We start from the raw sequence: 22,288 nt of genomic DNA, 5'->3' as shown, positions 1-22,288 counted from the left end.
TAAAACAGGGAATTTAAAGGCAACACACACACACACACACACACACACACACACACACACACACACACACACACAGAGAGACACACTCTCACTCCTGAAAATAGAAAGAAAAAAAAAAAAACCAAGGGAACAGAAGCAAAGGAACAGGACAGCAATATAACAAATGAAGTAGCAGATTGGGGAAGAAAGGCTAAAAATCAACATCTGTGGTTCATTTTCCAAACAAAGACCCTAGAATATGTCTTTGTAATTGTCAAAGTAACATAATATTTGAGCATCCCCTCAAATACCTCAAAAATTGTTTCAGTTTTTCCTGAACTTCTCAAGGAATTAAAACTTCAAATGAAAAGACACAGAAGTGATACTCAGTAGGGAGGGAGGGAGAGGAGGGAAGGGGTAGGAATCAGGAAAGGGCCAATTGGGTGATGTGTGCATGTATGCCTTGCGTGTATGCCTCCGCCATCTTGTACCCCATTAAGATGTATGACTAAAATGCACTAATGAAAACAAAAAGGGGAAAAAAAGAAATGTTTTGGACTACTAAAAATAAATGACTTCCTAGTCATAAGGGCTTTGGAAAAATGAAAGGAATTATGGAATAATCTGCCTAGGGTATAAACAGCAACAGAGTCCGTGCGCGCGCAGGTGCGCGTGCGTGCCCTTACTGCCATCCATCTTCTTCAAAGCTGTTTAAACTTTAATTAAAAGTACCAAAGGCTTAGCAGGTTGCGGTGGTGCACCCTTGTAATCCTAGGACTTGGGAGGCTGAGACAGGAGGATCTCAGGTTTACAGCCAGTGTCAGCAAATTGTGAGGCTCTTAATTACTTAGTGAGACTCTATTTCCAAGTAAAAAATAGAATAGGGCTGGGGGTGTAGCTTGGAGGTAGAATATCTCTGGGTTCTATCCCTAGTAACACACACACACACACACACACACACACACACACACACACACACACACACTAAAAAAGTACCAAAGGTTTGATTAAGATATGGATAGTATTAAGACCATATGAAGAGAATTTCAGATTTGAAAAAGTGTCATATAAGAAAAATATATACTGAGTCAGCAAACTCACAGGAGAGAGAGGAAAAAACAGTGATGCATAACTATTATGCTCCTTTTGGCAACAAAAAGAGGACACAGGTTTCAATTGGGCTAAGACAGCAAAGGTGACAAAAACGTTTATGTAAATATATGTTCAGAACCTGTTATTTACCATGAGAGAGAAAATTCAAACGTCCAAAAAATTACAAATGATTAAAAGCATAAATTATGGTTTCGTTATGCTGGATATTTGTTTAGGCATTAAAAATAATATTTTCAAGGAGTATTAGTGAATATTGGAAAAAATAATATTTTCCTAAAGAATATTACTGACACAGAAAATTCAATTAAATTAATATAACATGTTAACATCGTCTTAATTTTGTGAAATGAGAGTTGATAAGCATATATATATGTGTGAATAGCTGCAAATACACAGCATGTGTACCAAGAGGCAGGAAAAAGTATACCAATATCATAGTCTTGGAATCAAAAGTGTATAAGCAATATATATATAAATGCCTTTGTATATTATCTTATATATTTTATACAATGAGCATATATTGCTTTTATAATGAGAAAAAAGTCCTTGCTAAAGCTCTGTAGCAAGAACTTAGGTCAGACTGTAAGAAAATACCTAACTGAGGGATGTTAAACATTCCACAGAATTTTGCAGAATTGCCTCCTCCATTAGCTAAAAACATCTATCAGTTTATTTTTCTTTTATTTTTTTAAAATAAGCTTTTTCAGTACCAAGAATCCATTAAAAACCACTTCACAGCGAGTCTTGGCTTTGGGAGGAGAAGGTAAGCCCTATCTTCCCTCCTACCTTGCAAAATCCAGGTCTGCTTCCCGCGACATGGTGATGTTGGTCAAATTTTGCTGGAGAACAAAAATGTTCCTGCACATTTTCTTGATGCCGGACTCACTGATGCGCCGGAAGTACTGGGCACCGTTAATGAGGATGCAGGAGATGAGGTGGCCCAGGCCTGGGGGAGAAAAGAGAAGACAGGTCAGCAGCATCTGGCAGAAACCCGCACACAGGAACGTGCTCTTCTCGCCCTCCACAGAAAGAACACATCTGCTGGCTGCACCAGCTCCTCTTTCCATAGCTTCAGAATTGTTCTACATTGTTCTAGAAGGTTCTATATGTTGTCAACAAAACCTGTGAGGTCCAAGGCTCTAGCACTGCTGTATTCACCTAAGTCAGCATGCCAAGGGCTTAAGGAATATGCCAGGTTATTAGAAACTTCTAACTGGAAGTGAACTCCTACCTTTATGAGCGATACCTGGGGAGCAAAGACAAGCTCAAGTACATACAATGAGCTGTTTGTTCTCTTCTGCCTCCCACAGAACGGAGAAGGGGACACTGAGTCAAAAGTTGATTGGGGACCTCCATAAGTAAAAACATATCAACACAGAATTGGGCATTGGCAGTGATGGTAATAAACTTCATCCTTGATAAGTAAAAGAAAATCAATCAAACTGGGCGTAGTGACACATACCTGTAATCCGGGTGCTTGGGAGGCTGAGATAAGGAGGACTGCAGGTTTGAGGCTAGCTTTAACAGTTTAGTGAGGCCCTCAGCAACTCTGGGAGAACAAAACAAAGAATAAAAAGGGTGTGGGGGGGTACCTCAGAGGTGGAATACTAGGGTTCAATTCCTAGTACCCAAAATAAAACCAATCAATAAAAACTGGGTTACTGGCAACAATGCTCACACACCTCAGCACCATAAGTGAGGAATATTTCTAAGGTAGCAATAAGAGAGAATGTCATCAGAAACAAAAAATGAAGAAAATGCCACCCATGAACCAACTGATCAGTTCCCAGAGACACTTATGGACCTTGCTGGGGTCCCGTAGGTGTTCTGTTCTTCCATCTAAAGGACTGTCTTCTTTGTCTAAGAAATTTGGCAGAGGGTAGCTTGGGGCATCAACAAACTAGCAGGTCTCCTGTGGGATAGTTCACATAATGAAGTTGAGAAAGGCTAGGGCGGAACAATATAACACGCATACGGGTTACTTAAAAGTTAGATTTAATTCTAAATATGTGGGACTGAGTAAATGTTCCTTCTTCCCGTTTTTCCTTATTCTTGCAAAGTTGGCCTCTAGTAAGGCATTTTCCTCTGAGCCCCGAAGCTAGTTGGTTGAGTCAGGAGCGCCTATTTTTCTTATTTTTCCTCTTCTACAGTCATCCCTGCATGGTGACTATGGTTCGGGTTGGAGTGCAGGGCACATCTTCAGGTTCCGGGGTTCCTCTGCCTTCAGGATGAGCTCCCCTTAGTTGAGATCAAAGTAGAAAGGGAGAGAAAGAGGCATCTCTCTTGCTCCTGCCACGCTCACCCCATCCTGCTTCAAGACCACATTTTATCGGCACTGTTATTTACAGTGAAGGGAAAGGCTTTTACCAAAGGAAAAGAAATACATCCATGGAGCCTACACTTAAAGCTAGACTACTTACATATTTTTTTTTTTATTTTTATACTGGGATTTGAACCCAGAGATACTGTACCTCCAAGCTATGCTTCCAACCATTTTTACTTTTTCTGTGTGTGTGTGTGTGTGTGTGTGAGTGTGTGTGTGTTACTGATGACTGAACCCAAAGACATATTTCCAAGCTACACTCCAGCCCTATTTTTATTTTTATTTTGAAACAGGGTTTACGTTGTGGAAGGTGTCACTAAGTTGCTGAGACTGGCTGTGAAAACTGTGATCCTCCTGTTTCAACCTCTGAAGGACTGGGATTATAAGCATGAGCCACTATACCTGGCTTATGCTTTTATTTTGAAACAGGGTCTTGCTAAGTTGCTGAAGGTATTGCTAAGCTGGTGAGTTTCAACCTCCTAATAACTGGGATTACAGGCGAGCACCACCATGCCTGGCTGACTACTTATATTTATATGAAAAACTGCTTTAGGCCAAGAGTTGCCGTCCTTCTCTTGAGCCCAATAACTTCAGGTGTAATTTTTTGCCTTGCATGGAATAATGAGTCTTTTCAAAGTGCAGGCAACGAGGCGGGGCACATTGTTTGTAGAGAATAAGAAATCATAATTTATGATAAATAATTAAGAAAATACATTTTATCAGATGAGTAATGTGAATGTTGATGCACAGGGCTTATAAAAAACAGAACAAAGAAGCAGCTCTGTGTTGTCATGGCAAAGTGACTTCATGGCTGGGCACTGTAGCTTTGAGCTACAGAAGATTACGAGTGCCCCCAAATTTATAATGCCCTCAGGTTAACCAGCAACTAGCCTTTTAATCACTTACTTTTTTGGCAGGGGCTAAAATCTCCTTCAGGACACATCTTTATCTTTATAACTTAATGGAAAATAAGATTGGGGGGGAGGAGGTCCAGATACGCTACAGTATCACTTTTTCAGAAAATATGATCCAGCCAGGTATGACCCTTGCCCATCTTCAGTATGCCACAATCTTTTGACAGTGTGCCTTCTCAATTGTCTTGAATTGTACTGGCTTAATTCCATGTGACAATACAGATACTTCTGGCATCCAGGTCTATGTTTCAACCAACCGAAATAATCAAAAAGGGAATATATTTAGAAATTCCAACAGGATTCTGCTATAGTTTGGATAATTTTTCCCAAAGGCCCATGCGTTAAAGGCTTGGTCCCCAGCTCAGCAGAGTTGGGAGGTGCAAAAGCAGAGGGCCATAGGTCACGGGGTGTGCCCTTGAATTCAAGGGGGGTGGGACCCTGACCTCTTCCTCTTTCCCTTCTGCTTCCTGGCCCTGAGGTGAGCACGGTGCTCTGCCATTTATTTCTGGCCCTTACCACTTAGCACAGCCATGAGAGACTTACAAGCAATAGGTCTCCCTGACCAAGGACTGGAACCTCTAAAACCACGAGCCAAATGATCCTTTGCCTTTACAAGTAAATTATCTCAGGTATTTTACTAGAATGACAGGGTCCTGTGGGCAGAACTCAGCCTGACAAAATAATTTGGCTGGCATCGTATTTTTTAAGTTTTTGAGAAAATGTCTTGAGCTGGTATACCTGTCACACCCTTCCTTGTTTGCCTGGCCCTGGACCTGGGGGGATTCAGCTCTCCTAAAAATCACTGTTCTTTATACAAGAATGGATCCTGGGAGAGAAAATTTCCCTTTCCACTGATAATTTTAGCCAATGAAAGTATTTTTAAGGGTTCTCTCCTCATTTTTTTTTTTTTTTGGTGTATGTGTGTTTGTTCTCTCCCTTTTCTTTTTTAATGAGCTCCTCTTGAGTTAATTTGTAGTCCATCCTGCACATTTGCCCAAATCTCCTGAGTGGCATGTCAAGGTAGGCAGCAGGCGGCCATCTGCATTATCTTGGATCGTGTCTCCCTATCAGCCAGGAGCAGATGGCGGCCATATTATCTACCTCGTCATACGCGGAGAGGTTGGCTACTACACATCTTGTCCAAACAAACTAGCAAACAACTTATTTCCACAAGTTTGGCATCTCAGTAATGCAGAATATTAGGAAAACCATCACCCTTCCTTCCTTCCTTCCTTCCTTCCTTCCTTTCTTCCTTCCTTCCTTCCTTCCTTCCCTCCCTCCCTCCCTCCCTCCCTCCCTCCCTCCTCCTTCCTTCCTTCCTTCCTTCCTTCCTTCCTTCCTTCCTTCCTTCCTTATTCCCTCCCTCCCTCCCTCCCTCCCTTCCTCTTTCCCTCCCTCCCTCCCAAACTCCCAGATACAGAAGCAAGGCGCACCTTCAAAGATGTACTGGAACTTGTGCTGCTGAAGGCTGGCGCTCATGGCCTCCTCGATGGCGCTGATGTCTTTGTTGAGCTTGACCACCAGAGGGTCATAATCCATACTCTCCACGTTGGCGACGATGGCATAGTTCCCCTCCTTTGCCAGAGGGATGAGATAGTGGAAACAGTGGACTCTGAAAACAGAAGAGACAGGGATGGCAGTTAATAAGCGACCCTCCAGTGATGACGGTGATCTTGTGACCGAGCACCAAGATACTTGGTGTTCACCTGGAATTCAGTCAAGCACTCTGCTGCAGGCTGCCGTGTTCACATCCTCTTAGGTGGGGCCTCAAAGAGAGAGGCAGCGAGTCCCCTAAGGCACAGAGACCAAAGGGGGGACAGTGCATTTCGGAGGTGCCACGGCATCTCGCCCATCGTATATTTATGCATCCCCCGTCACTCCCTTAAGTGGCTTCACTATTTTTCTCATGTTTGGGAGTTCTTAGTTTTAAGGCACCAAGTAAACTGTTTTCTATTTCTCACTCACCACACAAAATTAAACTGCTTTTGAGTTGTATATGGCCTCAGATTTGCGTCCTCAAAGTGATGCAGGACTTCTACTCTTTCTACATTGCAGAACATTAAGGAAAACCAAACTAAAAAGTAATGTATTTGGGAATTCTCTCTCCTCAACCCCCACTTCATTCTCCTCTAATGCCAAACAGAAGGTACAAATTTTAAACAAGAAAAGTGGGGTAAAAGTGTCAGAAAATAGAGTGGGGTAGGAAGAAAGAGATAAATTCAAATAAGCTCAAATGGCAGAGAAGTGGATAAGTTTCCCCCCAAAGATTTTATAGTCTTTTGGTGTCAGCATTTCATCTGCTTCTTCTTTAGAAAATCCACACGATTCCCTCATTCTACAAAGACACATGTGTGTGCGTGTGTGTGTATATGGGTGTTTTGTGTGTGTGTGTGTGTGTGTGTGTGTGTGTGTGTGTGTGTGATGCCAGAGACTGAATCTAGGGGCACTCTTTCTTTGATTTATACCTTAAGCTCTTTTTTATTTTTTGTTTTGAAATTGAAACAGGGTCTTACTAGGTTGCTGAGTCTCACTAATTTGCTGAGGCTGTTACAAACCTGTTGTCCTCCTATCTCAGCCTCTCAAATAATGGGATTACAGGCATGTTCCATCACGCCTGAGGCACATAAAGACATTTAAGCATCATCAGATTCATAAGTAACTGGAGGGAACATGAAAGGCTATAAAGATGTCTAGACAGGACACATAACCCTAGGATTAACTTCATAAAGGGAGCACCAAAATATCTGAAGCAACAGTGGCCTCGTAAGTCTTTCCCTATGCCCCCTGCCAATCTTTTCAAAGCAGAAAGCAATCGGTTTTTCTGTAGAACCAATAAGTGACCTGGAGCAAGTGGGCTTCTGTGATCTGACTGAGCATACAGTGTTGGAAAGGGATAGATGTGTTCTGAAAGTCTCCTTTCACACCATGTGTGCAAAGTGTGAAAAGGGTATCTTTCAACAGATGTTGCAATGAAAATGACTGGCACGATGCCCAGATCCTCACCATAGAGGCTTCGGTGAGAAACTACTGGGTTTGGCTCCCAGTTCTGACATTGATGAGTTATGTGACTTCAGGCCACTTTCTTTAAGTCTCCGTGCCTCCATTTCCTTATCTGTGGAATGGGGATCATAGTCATGGGTACTGTGAGGAGCTACTGCATGTAAAGTCTAGCACGTGCACAGTAAGTATTGGCTATCACCACTATATGATATTTGTTACTACTAATTTGTTAGTTAAATAAATTGTTTGCTGAGCAACTGTGAATTTATTAGAAATTGTCTTAGGCCCAGGGAATATAAAGATATTCGCTCCCTTAAATACTCCACAGCCTAGTTGAACAGACCAAGAAAGGAAATGACCAAATGAGGACAGCATCTTACTCAAACCCCGTTGATACAGGGTGCCATGGAAACTGGCCACGACAGGAGGGGGACTCGGGTCTCCACATGTATTTGAGTGAGGCTGAGAAAGAGGAGCATTTCCATGATCAAAGTCGGAGTTGGTTTGGACATGAATAATTCTTGGTACCTGAGAATGGGTTACAGCTCTGCCATCTGCTTAAGTCGTAATGAAATCAAGGTGCCGACCAGATTCTGACACCACACACGCATGTGCGCGCACATACACACACACACACACGTTTTGAATACCTCCAACCCCACCAACCAACCAACAAAAACAACAACAACAAAGCCCTAACCTAAGCCAACGCCCTGCGTGGGCAGGCACTGCTCAGTCTGCTTCTGTTGGCTCCGTGAAGTCCTCACTGTCCACTGTGTTGGGTGCGCTGCCTGATCTCGTACGGACAGTTCGCTGCAGGTGGACATGAGGCTAAGCCAGTCAGTGTTCAATGACCCAGATCTGAACTACCCTCCCAGCCCTATTTTATTTTTTAATTCATTTATTTATCTTTGCGGTACTAGGGATTGTAGCCAGAGGCATTCTACCTCTGAGCTATACCCCCAGCCCTATATTTTTATCTTTTATTTTGAAGCAGGGTCTCATTAAGTTTTGGAGGGCCTCACAAAGTAGCTGAGGCTGGAGGTAAATTTGTGATCCTCCTTTCTCAGCCTCCAAAGGATGGCACATGGTGCACCACTGTGCCCATCTTCATCTTAAAAGGGCATATTGATTGAGAAATAATAATAATTTACAGCAAATTCCCCCCTTTAGCATACAGTACCACGAGTTTGCCAGATGCCTAGGGTTATATAACCACAACAGATCAGAGAACTGTCCATCCTCCCTCCGATTCCCTTACATCACCCTTGCGTGTGATTCTACTCACATACCGAGCCTTTGGCAACCACTGATCTACTTCCTGTCCTTGTAGTTTTATCTTTCTCTGAATGCCATAGAAATGGAAACAGTACGCAGCCTTAGGGCCTGGCTTGGCTCCTTTCACTTTGTATAAAACACTTGAAATCCATCTACACTAGCGCTCATTCCTTTTTACGTCTGAGTAGCCTTCCGCTGACTGGTGAAGGTTTCTGCATTCACTGGCCGACCCTGATATTACTTTTCAGTTAGCGGTGCTTATGAATAAAGCTACTTCATGTATACAGGCTTTTATGTAAACGTAAGTTTCATTTCTTGTGGGTAAATAACTAGACGTGGAAATTCTGGATCCACAGAGTCAGTATAAGCTTAGTTTTGTGAGGCTGACATACTGTTGTCCCAGGGAACTCTGCCATTTTGCTTCCCTCCCAGCAGGGCACAGGAGTTCCGGTTGCATCCTCCCCAGGACTCAGTGGGCCAACTTTAAAAAATTTGTTTTTCATCAAAATAAATAAATGTAGAAACAATAAAAATATTCTAGATCTAAAAAACCAAAAATTACATTAAAAGTAGATGTATTGTGGTACATCTTTGTGTTGTCTTATCCATCTTAACAATGTCTTTTTTTAAGCACCTTAACAATGTCTTTCAAAAAATGGTTTTCAATTTTGATAAGGTTCAACTTATCTTTTTTTTTCCTTTTATGAATGATGCCTTTGGTGTCATATTTAAGAAATTGTAGCTAGGAGTGGTGGCAGATGCTTGTAATCCCAGTACTTGGGAGGCTGGGTCAGGAAGACCATAAGTTTGAAGCCAGACTCAGCAAGCTGACAAGACCCTGCTTAAAAATAAAAAATAAAATAGGGTTGGGGGCGTAGTTTAAAGGTAGAGCCACGAAAGAATGGAAGAAAGAAAGGAAAGGAAAGGAAGGAAGGAAGGAAGGAAGGAAGGAAGGAAGGAAGGAAAAATATTGCTACCTAAACACAACACAAAATTTTCTCCTAGTCACAAAAGTCTTCTCCTATGTTTTCTTCTAGAAGTTTTAGAGTTTTATATTCAGTTCTATGATCCTTAGAAAAAATGGTTTTTGGTGGTTCTGGGGATCAAACTCAGGGCTTTGTGCATGCCAGACATATACTCTGAGTTAATCCCTCACTACTGAGCTATACCCCCATCCTCTAGAATATTTTGAGATAAGTTTTGTATATGATGCATACTCTTCTTATAACCTTTCTACACAAGAGAATTTGAATATCTTGACGGCTATTCATTTTACCAATGATTAATTTCACCAGTTCAATTCATTGTGACATTCACGTGCTGATTGACAAAGTGTAGCATTTTGATCAAGATACAGCAAGGGAACTGGCAGCAGCTTCTCTAGAATAGGACCTTTCTGACAATGGAGATTGACTGACCCCAGAATAGAATTTGCAACTAAGGCAACTGGTTGCTACTACAGCAGAAATTGAAACGAAGTAGGCCTTCATCAAAATCAAAGCAACTCTGCTAAAGTACTTTCACCATGGGAATATCATATAAAAAGGTGTGAGGCTGTAGGTGGAGGGTGGTTCTGAGTGGTAGAGAGTGTGGGAAGACTGGCAGGGGCCAGTTCATCAGATGCCTTGAAGCCTGGCCTCCAACGCCTAGACTTCATGTCAGAAACCACAAGGAGTCCTTGGAGAATTTTACAAGGTAAAATGATACAATCAGATGTGAGCTTTGGCAAGACCAATGGCATAGGATGTGGGTGAACTAATGATACAGAATGGAAGCAGCTCGAAGTAGAGAGACTTAGACAAAAAGGTTTTAGGAATTGGAGGTGAGAATTGATGAGATCCTACAGCTAACAGCAGAGAGGAGAGAAAACTACTGCTAACTGTTCCAGGTACTGTTTTCCTCTGCCAAAATCATTAACGAGGAAAAAAAGAAATGAAAATAGTCTTCAGTGAATGTCAAATTCAAATAAAGTTATGTTTTTCTTTAGATTCAGGCACGTTGTTGTTGACCTTAATGTGACTTTGGAATTAAGGTTTTCTGCAAACACTGCTGATTACACAGCAGGATGGTTGATTTTCAGAAAGTGCACACGTAGGATCCCAACACTGACAGGCGGTTGTTGTTGAACCCGCTTCGTGCCCTCCTGAGGGCGAGAAAAGTCAGCTGATAAAGGTGACATTCCTGGTACCTTGAATTCAAAGGCAACGTAATTTTCATCTTCTAATGTTCAAATGGGGGGGGGGAGATATCAACAGTTTTTAATCGACAAATCTGGCCTCACCATATTTGTTATCTCTTGAGAGCATCATCTCCCTTAGGCCTCAAATTATGGAAAGGGGCTGCTGGGTGGTTAAATGTGATCCACAAGGCTTGGTTGGATGGGCTCTTCAACACAAGACCGCTGGATCCGAGAACACTATTTTTACTTTGAACTTTAACAACTTTAAAGAAAAACATAGGCTGTGGAGATCAAGAGAGTTTGTGGAATGACACAATTTTTGGCTTTTGAGCAATTTTCTGGATTCTTTGCTGCCATATCCCATTCATATATTTTACATGCATTTTCTTCTCTTCTGGCCACACTCTTATTACAGTAACTTCTTGGCTACAAGTGCCAGAGATCAGACCTAACCAGCCACTGAGTCACATTAGCTCCTGGGCAATAGGGTCCCACCTCTAATTCTCTTTCATAGCAGAATAGGGACAAAATAGATATTAACTGATCAATGCAAAGATGGTGTTGGATACACACTCTGTCCCTGTTAGGTATGTGCAGTGGACTTGCCAGTGGACTACTGTGTGAAACAGAATCTACAAACCAGTTCATTTTCTTTAACCAATTTCATGTTTCTTTAAAGTTTTATTTGGGAAAATAGCAATTACTTTTTTCAGAGTTTGGTTTCAAAATAACTAATTGTTTTTTAGTGGTACTGGGAATTAAACCCAGGAGCATTCTATCTCCAAGCTATATCCCCAGTTCTATTCTTCTTTTCTTTTTTTTTTTTTAAATTTGGAAACAGGGTCTAAGTTACAGAGGCTAGCTTTGAACTTGTGATCCTCCAGTCTCAGCCTCCCAAGTACTGAGATTTACAGACATGTGCCAGCACATCTGGCTCTAACCAGATAATTCTGAAGAATCAATCACACATTTATTGAGTACCTAATGTACAACAGGGCTGTTTAGTTCCTGGGGCCATCAACAACAGTCACAAGGCATACCTGGAAGAGCCGACGATGGGCTCTCCCACAGGCGTGCACTCTGAATCCCCACGGCACTTAGCACCGCCTGTTTTAGTATTATTACACAAGAGCCCGAGGGTTATTGTGAGATGTCTTATTCATTTTGTAATTTCACTGTACAACGCCCCCATATTGTTAATGTGCTAGAACAGAATAAAGTATGTTAACATTGACCGCCTGAGCCACGCGTGGAGTATTCTGTAAGTTTGATGAATGCTGATTTAAAAAGGAACAAAGACAAAATGGAGCATATTCATAAGGAAGCAGTCTGAATGTTGAAATCACAAAAAGAAGTGCAGAAATTTAATTGAGAAAAAAAAACATGTTTACTCTTCTCAAAGTCAAGGACAGATAATTCTGTATCCAGGATTCTAAAACTTAGTCTTTTTTGTTTGTTTGTTATTCAGCCTGAAATCACCCTTTTCTGTTGTTTTTTTTTTTTAAGTTAATATTGAGGGAGATATAGCATGGGCATTATATAGCAGTGTATGGTTTCTTGTAAAGTTAATAAATAATGACTAGAACATGCTCAGCATTATAAGAAGAGTATTGCCACGATGTGCAAAAATAAAAAGAACAGAATAGAGGTTAAGGATTTAACAGATCTTATTCGAACGTGTTGAAAATATCCCACTTGGAATTAACTACACCACAAGCAGGTAATTCTGAATGTAGAACACGTCCCACGACCATACAATCAATAGCATAAATTCCAGGAGTTGGGAGAGTAATTAATTTGGTGTTCCCTTGTTTTTCTTGGCAAGCTGGGTAATGGAGGCATCAGAATATTGCTGGGCGCCCCCCCCTTCATCTATTGCATTTATTTATTCATAGAAAGATGCCTGGTTTATTTCACTATCAGCCTGAAAATAAATAGAAAACAAATCTAAAGATTATCGTAAAACAAATCAGAAAACATAGAGCAAGAGCCTTTATTTCTGGACAGGCTAATGTAAGAAATAAAATCAGAAAGAATGCTGAATAAAAAAATTCCAAATCTGCACCGCGACGCCTTTTGTTCCAGTCACGAGGTGCTTGCCAGCCACGATGACAACGTAACACGCTGGGAAAGATAGGGGAGAATGAAAAGATCAGAGAGCACACAAAAGAAGGGACGGGGCACCTCTAGCACACGTCCTCACACCTGGATCTAAACCTACGGCAAAGGCTTAACCACAACCAAAGTCCTGCTGACACTTCCAAATCCTAAAGAAAAAAAAGAAAATACTCCAACAATTAATCATGTTCCAAAGTAATGCAGAATTAGCTGGCCACAGTGGTGCACCCCAGTAGTGCCCCAGGGTTCAATCCCAGTACTGACAAAATATAATAATTAATAATAATAATAATAATAAAATAAAGACTACCAATGATAATCACAGTATCCCCTCCTGCAGGGAAAGGAATGAGAGGCCAAGCATTTGGCATCTTTGAAACCTCTTTCTTGGATTATTATTTACCTTAATTTCTTCATTTGGGTTTTAAGTTCTTTGCAGAAAGGGATCATGGTTCTTGCATCTGTAATTCTCTTCTCGACTTTGATTTTATAGCAAAAATATGAATGACAATAAAGATAAAATAAATGCAAAGCAACCACATCTTGAGCCCTTACTATGTGGCAGACAATTACTTCATTTATAAAATCTCTGTAAATTAGGAGTCACCATTTCCATTTTAATAAGAGTAAACTGAGGATTTGTAAGGTTGTTAGTCAAACTCATATCATCTAGCCTGCAAGTATGAACATCCAGACCCTTTCTGACGTCACAGGCCACGCCAACTCTGTACCATCACACTCGCAATACGGTATGTTCTCAGGTACTTTTATAGTGACCGAATAATGTTGAAAATCATGTCCATTGTAAAAAAGACAATATCAACAAAAAGAACTACAAATTATGGTGATACCCCACCACAAATATGCAGGTGATTAATGAGCCATTGATATTTCAAAGCCTGGGTTTAGCTGGGTCATACCTTACTTCCAGATGCAAGACCAGTAAGCAGCGGTCGGCCATGTCCTGGAAAGACTTGGCAAGTTCACTCAGCGTCTGTGTGATCTGCTCGGACACTGGGGGGAGGTCCATGCTCACGTGGCCCTCTTGAGCAGGAGAAAGCACTGCAAGAAGGGGTGAGGACAAAACACCAATCATGTCATTAGATGCCTACAGAATTTTGGGGAACACATATTATTTTGTTAATCTTGTTGTTTTTACCAATTTGGCTAATACTAGTGTTGGCAGCATTATAGAAGCCTAAGACGTGCTAGACTATTTCTGTACTTGATTATACATAGAAGCTCAGCTGACTGTCTCAAATCAATTCATAGAAAGATAGAAACAGGACCTCAGAGCTGGAAGTGGCCTTCCAGTCGGGTGGCCCAGCCATGTGGTCTGTGCCTGTGCCTTCCACACGTGTGCAAGCGGCTGTCCAGCTTCTGGGGTTGCACACTCACGGGAGCATTTGTGAAGGGAAACCTAAGACCTTCTGAGGCGGCCAACTGCATCTCTGGAGTATTTGATCATCATACAACAAGCCAATCTCTGCCTTCACTAACTTCTCATCACTGGCTCTGATTCCCCCTAATGCTACACATCAGTACTTCAGGTACTGAGGCTGTCTCTTTGGGCTTCCTTGAAGTCTTCCCCTTTCTAGGCTAGCTGTCCTTGGTTCTTCAGTCATTCTCCAAATGACAAGGTTGAATATTGTCATAATTTTCAAAGTTTTCTGGCCAACACATTCCAGTCAATCTGTCTTTCCCTTTAAATGGGGAACTCAGTACCAAGCAGGATATATTATACAGAGGGCCTGATCATGATCAAGTCCCTGTTTGGAGTCATCTTGCTGCCTGCACTGAAGCCTAAAACCTGGGGTTGAGGTGGGGTGGAAGTCATAGTGGTAGTGTGCTGCAGTCCACTTTAACTCTTGTAGCGCTTAGGGCCAACTACGTGTACTCAAAGGATCTTTTTAGAAAGTTTGATAGGAGCTTTTTATCCCTTCCCACAATAATTTATAGAATAAATTAACCACATCTGGAGATTTTTCTGCAGGAAAATACTGAACAGCCAAAGTATGAAACTATATTTGTTTATCTCTAGAGTTCTGTTGTATTTCCAACTGCTCCTAATTTCTCAAATATCACCAACAATAATTTGGTAAAATCATTCAAAATTTCTTTCAGTTCTCTGGAGCCTCAGAGGTTGGTTCTGAATCCCGTCTCTACCACTTATTTTATGTGACCAAGACCTGATTACTTGAATTCTCTTTGCCTTAGTTTCTTTCATAAGATGAAGATAATGGGGCCTGTATCATGAGGTTGAATGGGTCAATATGGGTAAAACACAACAATAGCTTTTAAAGTATACTTAATATTAAGCCGGGCGTGGTGGCGCACACTTGTAATCCCTGTGCTTGGGAGGCAGAGACAGGAGGATCGCGCAGGTTCGAAGCCAGCCGCATTGACTTAGGAGACCCTGTTTCCAAATTAAAAAAATATAAAATAGGTCTGGGAGTGTAGCCTGGAGGTAAAAGGGCTTCCAGAAACCCCAGTACCACAAAAAATAAAAATAAAAAAATAAAGTATACTCAATATTAATAGAAATCGGAAACGTAAGCAGTTATTACTCTTTAGTCTGTTAGTTATCCATGTAGTCTTAAGATTAATTATAAGTTACTTACAAAATAATTTCATCTTTTTCGGAAGTTCAATTTATACATATGAGTACTGTTTGTTTTTCTCTATAAAACTCCTTCCTCTTCTCTGTCAGAGGATATGGGGTCCCATGGAACAAGGGCTTCCTGGACTCAGGGCACGTGAGATTTGGTGAGCCATCACTGGCTGACTTGGGAGATAGCTTCTCCTTTCAGGGTGGGGACTCAGCACCTGGCTGTAGCAGTATCTGTAGCTAAGGCCTTTTAGTGCTCAATCTATTCCTAGATTATGTCAAGTCCAAACAAGGTCCTGGATAGATAATCCAGATGCAGAACTTATAAGGCTAAATTATCTTCTGTTGGAACAAGCCTCTGATCAATTAAAATAATATAGTAAACACACACAAAAAAATCAAATGTTGTTCAAGGGAACTGACATGTAGTGAGGAAGGAAAGGTGGCCATGGGGATTTTAAATGATTATCAGTCTTGCTATCATCCTGAGTATTCACTAACTGGACCTGCTGGAGACTGGATATGACGTTGTCTTCTCTCTAACGCAGCCAGTATTCCTCTTGTTTGGTTACAAGTCAGGAACATCATATCACACTGCATATGGTAGGCTACGGGAAAGCAACTCTACGGAACATTGTGATAATATCGCAAAGCATTTTAGGGCTTCTCAGCCCCTGGATTCATTTGTCACATGAGACTAGATGTGGCAGGTAGAAATATTTATCTGTGTATTAACAAAAAAAGACAAAAATCAGACCCAGAAAGCTCACTCGTGGTCTAAAGTCCAAAGCTATCGTAACAGACCAAGTTCTGTCAAAGACATTCTGAACAAAATTCAACCAGCAACTAAAAAATTTCCCTTTCCTATTCTAAAAATATATGATTTCATCATGTGGCAATTGACCACTGCCAAATGGAAATATAAAACACCTCATGTAGAGTTAAGTCAATGGCAAGTTTAGCTCCAAGGTAAAATTCTCAATGAGCAAAGGAAGAACAGTTCTACAGATCTGAATGTTGTGCGTTTCATTTGATTGTAATCTATAGCCCCAGTGTAACATTTTATTACACAAAAACGAGGCCCAGGGCACTGCAGAAGAGCTGGCTTGTGAATTCCCAAGTGCTTCCTAAAATTTACAAAGTTTTTTTAATAGGAAGAAATAAACGGAGCAAAGGAATGCTGAGCCTGGTAAACAGAGACAACACAAGCAATGAACTAGCTCTTAAATGTTGAACAGAAAGCTACAAAAAGGTGCCACTGAAAGAATGTGCTTGGGAGATTAGAGTGAAGAAAGGGAGCTTCTGGACAGACATGCACACACAGCTGCATGCACTATGTTAGACGTTACATAAGTAAGTGTATCCTGGCCCCAGGGACTGCTCTTCACATTAGCACTGTCTACCGTGTGGCGTTTACATCTATTAGTGCTTGATTATTTTATTAAGAAACGGGCTTTGAGCAGTTCTTCTATTACTGGGGATGGGTGGCATCGGCTCCTTCACAGTATCCTCGGTCCTCTTATGACCCTGGCGATGCAAGCATGAATCTTTCAGATTCCTCATTAGCCATCTGTGCACGGGAACGATGGCTTTCTGCTAAATCCATTCATTGGTCTACACAAGAAGATTGAACCTTGACCTCTGGATATTGCTTTTTTATAAAACAATGGCTATTTCTTATTCTCTACTCCCTTGCTTTGCTTTCTACGCTAGCCTCTGGAAAACACACTGTTTGTAGCTAGAGGTGACCATGTGTCACAGAGTGGCTAGTGCCCTCCTCAGTCGAGTCTTCTGTGGCTTCTATGAAGGCTTTCCCGAGCCTGGTACTGAAGACTGAACCCAGGGCACTCTGCCACTGAGCTGCAGCCCCAGCCCTTTGGATTTTTTATTTTGAGACAAGGCCTTGCTAAATTGTCCAGGCTCCTCTCGAACTCGTGATTCTCCTGCCTCAGCCTCCCCAGTCTCTGGGGTTACAGGCTTGCATTGTTGTGCCTGGCTAGGAAGGCTTTTGTGTTTCCTAATAAAGGGAGAGAGCTGAAGTGGGTTCTAGTCCTTTCTCCCTTCCTCCCCTTTATTCTGATTTGAGAGGGGAAAATGGAGACTAGGAGATGTGCTTGTGTTGCTACTGAACTGTTGGCCAACACCAGCAATGGCTTGCTTTCAGATTTCTTGTTTTGCTAGGAGAACAATTTTTTTTGTTAAACAATACTGGGAATGGAACCCCGGGGCATTTTACCTCTGAACTACAACCCTAGTCCTATTTTTTATTCTTTATTTTGAAACAGGGTCTCACTGAGTTGCAAGGGGCCTCACTAAGTAGTAGCTGAGGCTGACCTCGAATTGCAATCCTCCTGTCTCAGCCTCCCAAATGCTGGGATTACAAGCATGCGCTACCACGCCCAGCTGACAACAAATATCTTTTTAACCAGTGAAAATCTTAAAGAAAAAAAAAAAAGGAAATTTTAAAAATAGAATAATTTCCTGCTAAGTTAAATCCTGTTTCTGGCCTCTGAAATTTCAAATTCTAGTACCACATTCTGAGAACAAACATCAGAAACCTCATCTTCCTTGAATCGTCTCACTCACAATAACAAAGCAAAAAAAAATACAGACTATTGTTCATAAAAAGTTCTGGATCTTAAATGAAAAAAGAAAAATATTTAGAGTGCCATCATCTGATTTCTACTCTCACCTCTTTATTAAAAAGTTATTCTGTGAAAAAGGAAATCCTATAGAGGAGCAAACAAGACAACCTAAAGGGGGAGAGAGGGAGGAAGAGGAAAAATCTCTAAAACACACAATGTACTTAAACATATCAAAGTCAACCACTAAGCCGAGCAAGGGAGGGAGGGACGGAGAGGGAATGGGGTGGGAATTGGGTAGGGGTTAAATCAGTGATGTGTACATGTCTGTACACACAAGTTTTTTTACCCCAACTTGATGTATGAATATAATGAACCAATAAAAATTTAAAAAATAAAAAAAAAATAAATAAAAATTAAAAAAAAGAAAAAAAAACGTTATTCTGACCGACAGCCAATGATACTCTAATTGCCAAGTCCACAGGGTACTTTCCGGGCCTTCTTATAAAAGCTCTCTGCTACATTTGACACCACTGGCACTGACTTCTTGTGACTAAGTTTCTTTTGGTACATGGCATTATGTTCTCCTGCCTGTTCTTTAGCCCCTCTGACCTCTCCTTCACTGGCTCCTCTTCCTTCACCCACCCACGATGCTGCTGTTCCTGGGGGCTCTCGTCATCTCCTGTCGCCATGTTCTGGGAGAGCACAGCCACGGCCGCACTATTACCTATGAAATGACGCCTAAACCTCTGTTTGCAAGATACTCTACCTGTGCACCTCAGATGCCATGTGTTCAAAACAGCACATTTATCTTTCTTTCTTTTTTTTTATTGGTAAAATGTATTCATACATCATAATGGTATAAAGAAAATACTTTTGTAGACATACATGCACACATCGCCCAGTTAGCCCCTACCTGATCCCCACCCCGTTCCCTCCCCATCCCTTCTTCCCATGCTTGGCTTAGTGGTTGACATCTAGTTTTATAGCAATTTATCCAATATTAACGATGATAATCTCACAAAACAGTTTCATTTGTCTGATACCAAGCTTTTGATGACTAAAAGATAACAGTTCAATATTTCTTTTTGCTTTCTTTCTTACCAGAGAATATTTTTTTCTTTTCTTTTTTTTTTTTAGGCGAAGCTATCATACATTTATTTATTTATTTTTCAAAAAAATCTATCCTGATATGGAATATGTACTGTAGATACCCAAAACAATCTCAAAGAAGAACAAAGCTAGAAGATGTATATTTTCTGATTTCAAACCATATAAAACTACAATAATTGAAACAGTGTAGTACTGTTCTAAAGGCAGATATATAAACCACTGGAGTTAAATAAAAGCCTAGAGATAAATTCTTCCATATATTGTCAAGTTATTTTTGACAAGGTTTCCACGAATATTTGGTGGAGGAAATAATAATCTTTTAACTAAATATTGTTGAAAAATAATAATTACATGAAAGAGAATAAAATTGGATCCTTACCTAACATATATACAAATATTAACTCAAAATAGATAAAAGACCTAAATATAAATCTTAAGACTATGAACTTTTACAAGAAAATCTGGGTCATAAAACCTCACAACATTGAAATTGGCAATGATTTCTGGGGTATGATTTCAATGGCACAGGCAACAGAAGAGTATACAAACTCCCTAAAAAATAAAAAAATATTGTATATCCATAGACAATGTAAACAGAGTTAAAAGTTACTGATAGAATGGGATAAAATATTTCCAAATGCTATATCTGAAGGTATATTAATATTCCAACTAGAAATCCTAAAAATTAGCAACAATAAAAGCAAACAATACAATGTAGAGATAGGTAAAAGACTAACATAAATAATGAATCTCCACAGATAACCAATCTTAGTTGTCTGTTGGATGAAAAATCTTATTTCTCTGGTTCTGGTGTGTGTTGCCTATTTCTTCTTTGTAGTTAATCTCTTTGAGTATTTTCTCTAGTGCTGGTTTTGAAGACATAAATTCCTTCAGTTTCTGTTTGTCGTGGAAGCTTCTTATTTCCCCATCTAATTTGATAGAAAGTTTTGCTGGGTAGGAAATTCTTGACTGGAAGTTGTTTTCTTTCAGAGTTTGGAATATGTTACTCCAAGCCCTTCTGGCTCTCATGACTTGGTTTGGGAAGTCTGGAGTGATTCTAATTGGTTTGCCTCTGAATGTCACTTGGCCCTTTGTTTCCGTTGCCTTTAAGATTCTCTGCTTGGCTTCCACATTGGTCATTTTGACAATTATGTGGCGTGGGGATCCTCTTCTCTGATCCTCTCTAATGGGGGTTCTATAAGTTTCCTGGACCTGTGTATCGACCTCTTGCTCTATGTTTGGAAAATTTTCTGCTATTACTTCCTTGAAAAGATTGTTAATCCCTTTGGTTTCACCTTCTTTTCTCTCTTCTATTCCAATTATTCTTAGGTTAGCTCTCTTAAAATGGGCCCATATTTCTTCAATGTCAAATTCCTGCTGTCGGATTTTTTTTTCTAAATTAGAAACTATGCGTTCATTTTTTGAATGATCATCTTCTAGGAGCGAGATTCTATTCTCCATGTGGTCTAATCGGTTGTTTGTACTTTGAATTGAGGCCTTTACTTCATTAATTGCATCCTTTATCTCTCTTTGGCTCTCCCTGAATTCTTTTCGAAACACCTCTATTATTTCTACAGTTATTTTCCTGATTTGATTTTCTATAAATCTCTGAATTTCTGTTTTATCAGGTTCTGATGTTGTGGGGTTGTGGGCATTCATTGCTCCATTCTTATTCCTCCTTCTCATGATTTCGGAAGTTTGTGCCTTCTCTGGGTTCTTCCCTTGGGTCACTATGACTTCACTTAAGGTGCTCTGGATCTCGAGTCTGTGGTATCTCAGTCCCTACTACTCCTTTACTGGGTTGTATCTCAGAGTCTCAGACCCAGGGAGTCAATCGAGGCTGCTTTAGACCATGGGGGGTGCCAGGTTGGGCGTTCTCCTATGGTGTAATATCTCTGCCACCACGACTCCCCCACTGGGTCAAGTCCCTGGGAGTACAGTACTGGGATTTCTCCTCTAGGGGCTGCAATTTGACTCACTGTTGAGTGCGCAGATTGAGCTGTCATGGACTCGGTAAATTCGCTGCTGCTACCCTCGGTAGCAATATGGCGCCGCTGCTATGCCCTCGGCCGTGAGGCTGGCGTATTTCTTTTCTGTTTTTGAACTCCATTCTGAGTCCCTGCGGGGTGCGCTGAGCCAAGTCCCTGGGAGTTTTAGCTGCTCCCTGCGCCGAGAAATCTGCTGAATCCCACCTGGCTGTTCCGCAGCGGCTCACCTCAGCTCACTGTCCACCATTCCTCTCTGGAGCTTGGTGGGCTGTTGAGTGAGTTGGTCTGGTGCCGTCTGGTGAACTCGCAGCTGCCGCCAGCAGTAAGGCGCTGCTGCCACGTTCTCGGGTGTGAGGCTGGCGTATCTCCTCTCTGGTTTCTGAGCTCTGTTATGAGTTACCTTCCTCTCTGAAACCTGGTGCTGCAAGGCAAAATGGCGCCCACCGCTTCACGCCACGGCTCCGGCTGCAGCACTGCGGTCTGGTTTCTGGTGTCTCGTTTTTCCAGCCCTCTTTTTCTCTGTCCCTTAAAATTACATTTTTTGTTTCTCTGCTGATGGTGTTTCCTGGCTATGAAAGGCGCTGATTTTGTGGTAATAGAGATTGGTTGTTAGTGGGGCTTGTAAGCCCCGTTTTGCTCCGTCGCCATCTTCCTGGAAGTCCTGCACATTTATCTTTCATCGGCATCTGCTCTTTATCCTGAATTCCCTTTCCATCAATGACACATGGATTAATGAACTTAAGCTGCAAATGTTAAGTGTGCCTTTGACTCTCTCCTTTCTAACAAAGACTAATATCTGCCAATTTTACTTTCTAAATATTCCCTTCTTTCATTTCTTTCCTTCTACCCTCCCTTGATACTAGAGATTGAACCCAGGGGCATTCTACCTTTGAACTATACCCACAGCCTGCTTGCCTGCCTATCTACCTATCTATCTATCTATCTATCATCTATCTATCTATCTATCTATCATCTATCATCTATTGTCTATCTACTATCTATCTATCATCTATCTACCATCTATTATCTGTCTGTCTGTTTATCTATCTATCATCAATTGTCTATCTATTATCTATCTATCTATCTATCTATC

The 22,288-nt window shown here is 41.1% G+C and overlaps 1 protein-coding gene across 1 annotated transcript in view; it reads right to left on the bottom strand.

Moving 5' to 3' along the window:
- EXOC4 (exocyst complex component 4) overlaps positions 1-22,288 on the bottom strand; it is a gene marked incomplete at both ends in the record, with an annotated part of 858,131 nt that overhangs the window by 55,549 nt on the left and 780,294 nt on the right. The window contains 3 exons of the mRNA XM_080701126.1: positions 1,879-2,038; positions 5,763-5,941; positions 13,825-13,966. Coding sequence (XP_080557252.1) covers positions 1,879-2,038; positions 5,763-5,941; positions 13,825-13,966 — 481 coding nt within the window. The remainder of the gene's footprint in view (positions 1-1,878; positions 2,039-5,762; positions 5,942-13,824; positions 13,967-22,288) is intronic.

Source organism: Muscardinus avellanarius (genome assembly GCF_963383645.1).
Source record: "Muscardinus avellanarius genome assembly, chromosome: 9".
Classification (NCBI taxonomy): Eukaryota; Metazoa; Chordata; class Mammalia; order Rodentia; family Gliridae; genus Muscardinus; species Muscardinus avellanarius.
The sequence above is the reverse complement of the archived record's forward strand: the minus strand, read 5'-3'. Positions and strand labels throughout refer to the sequence as shown.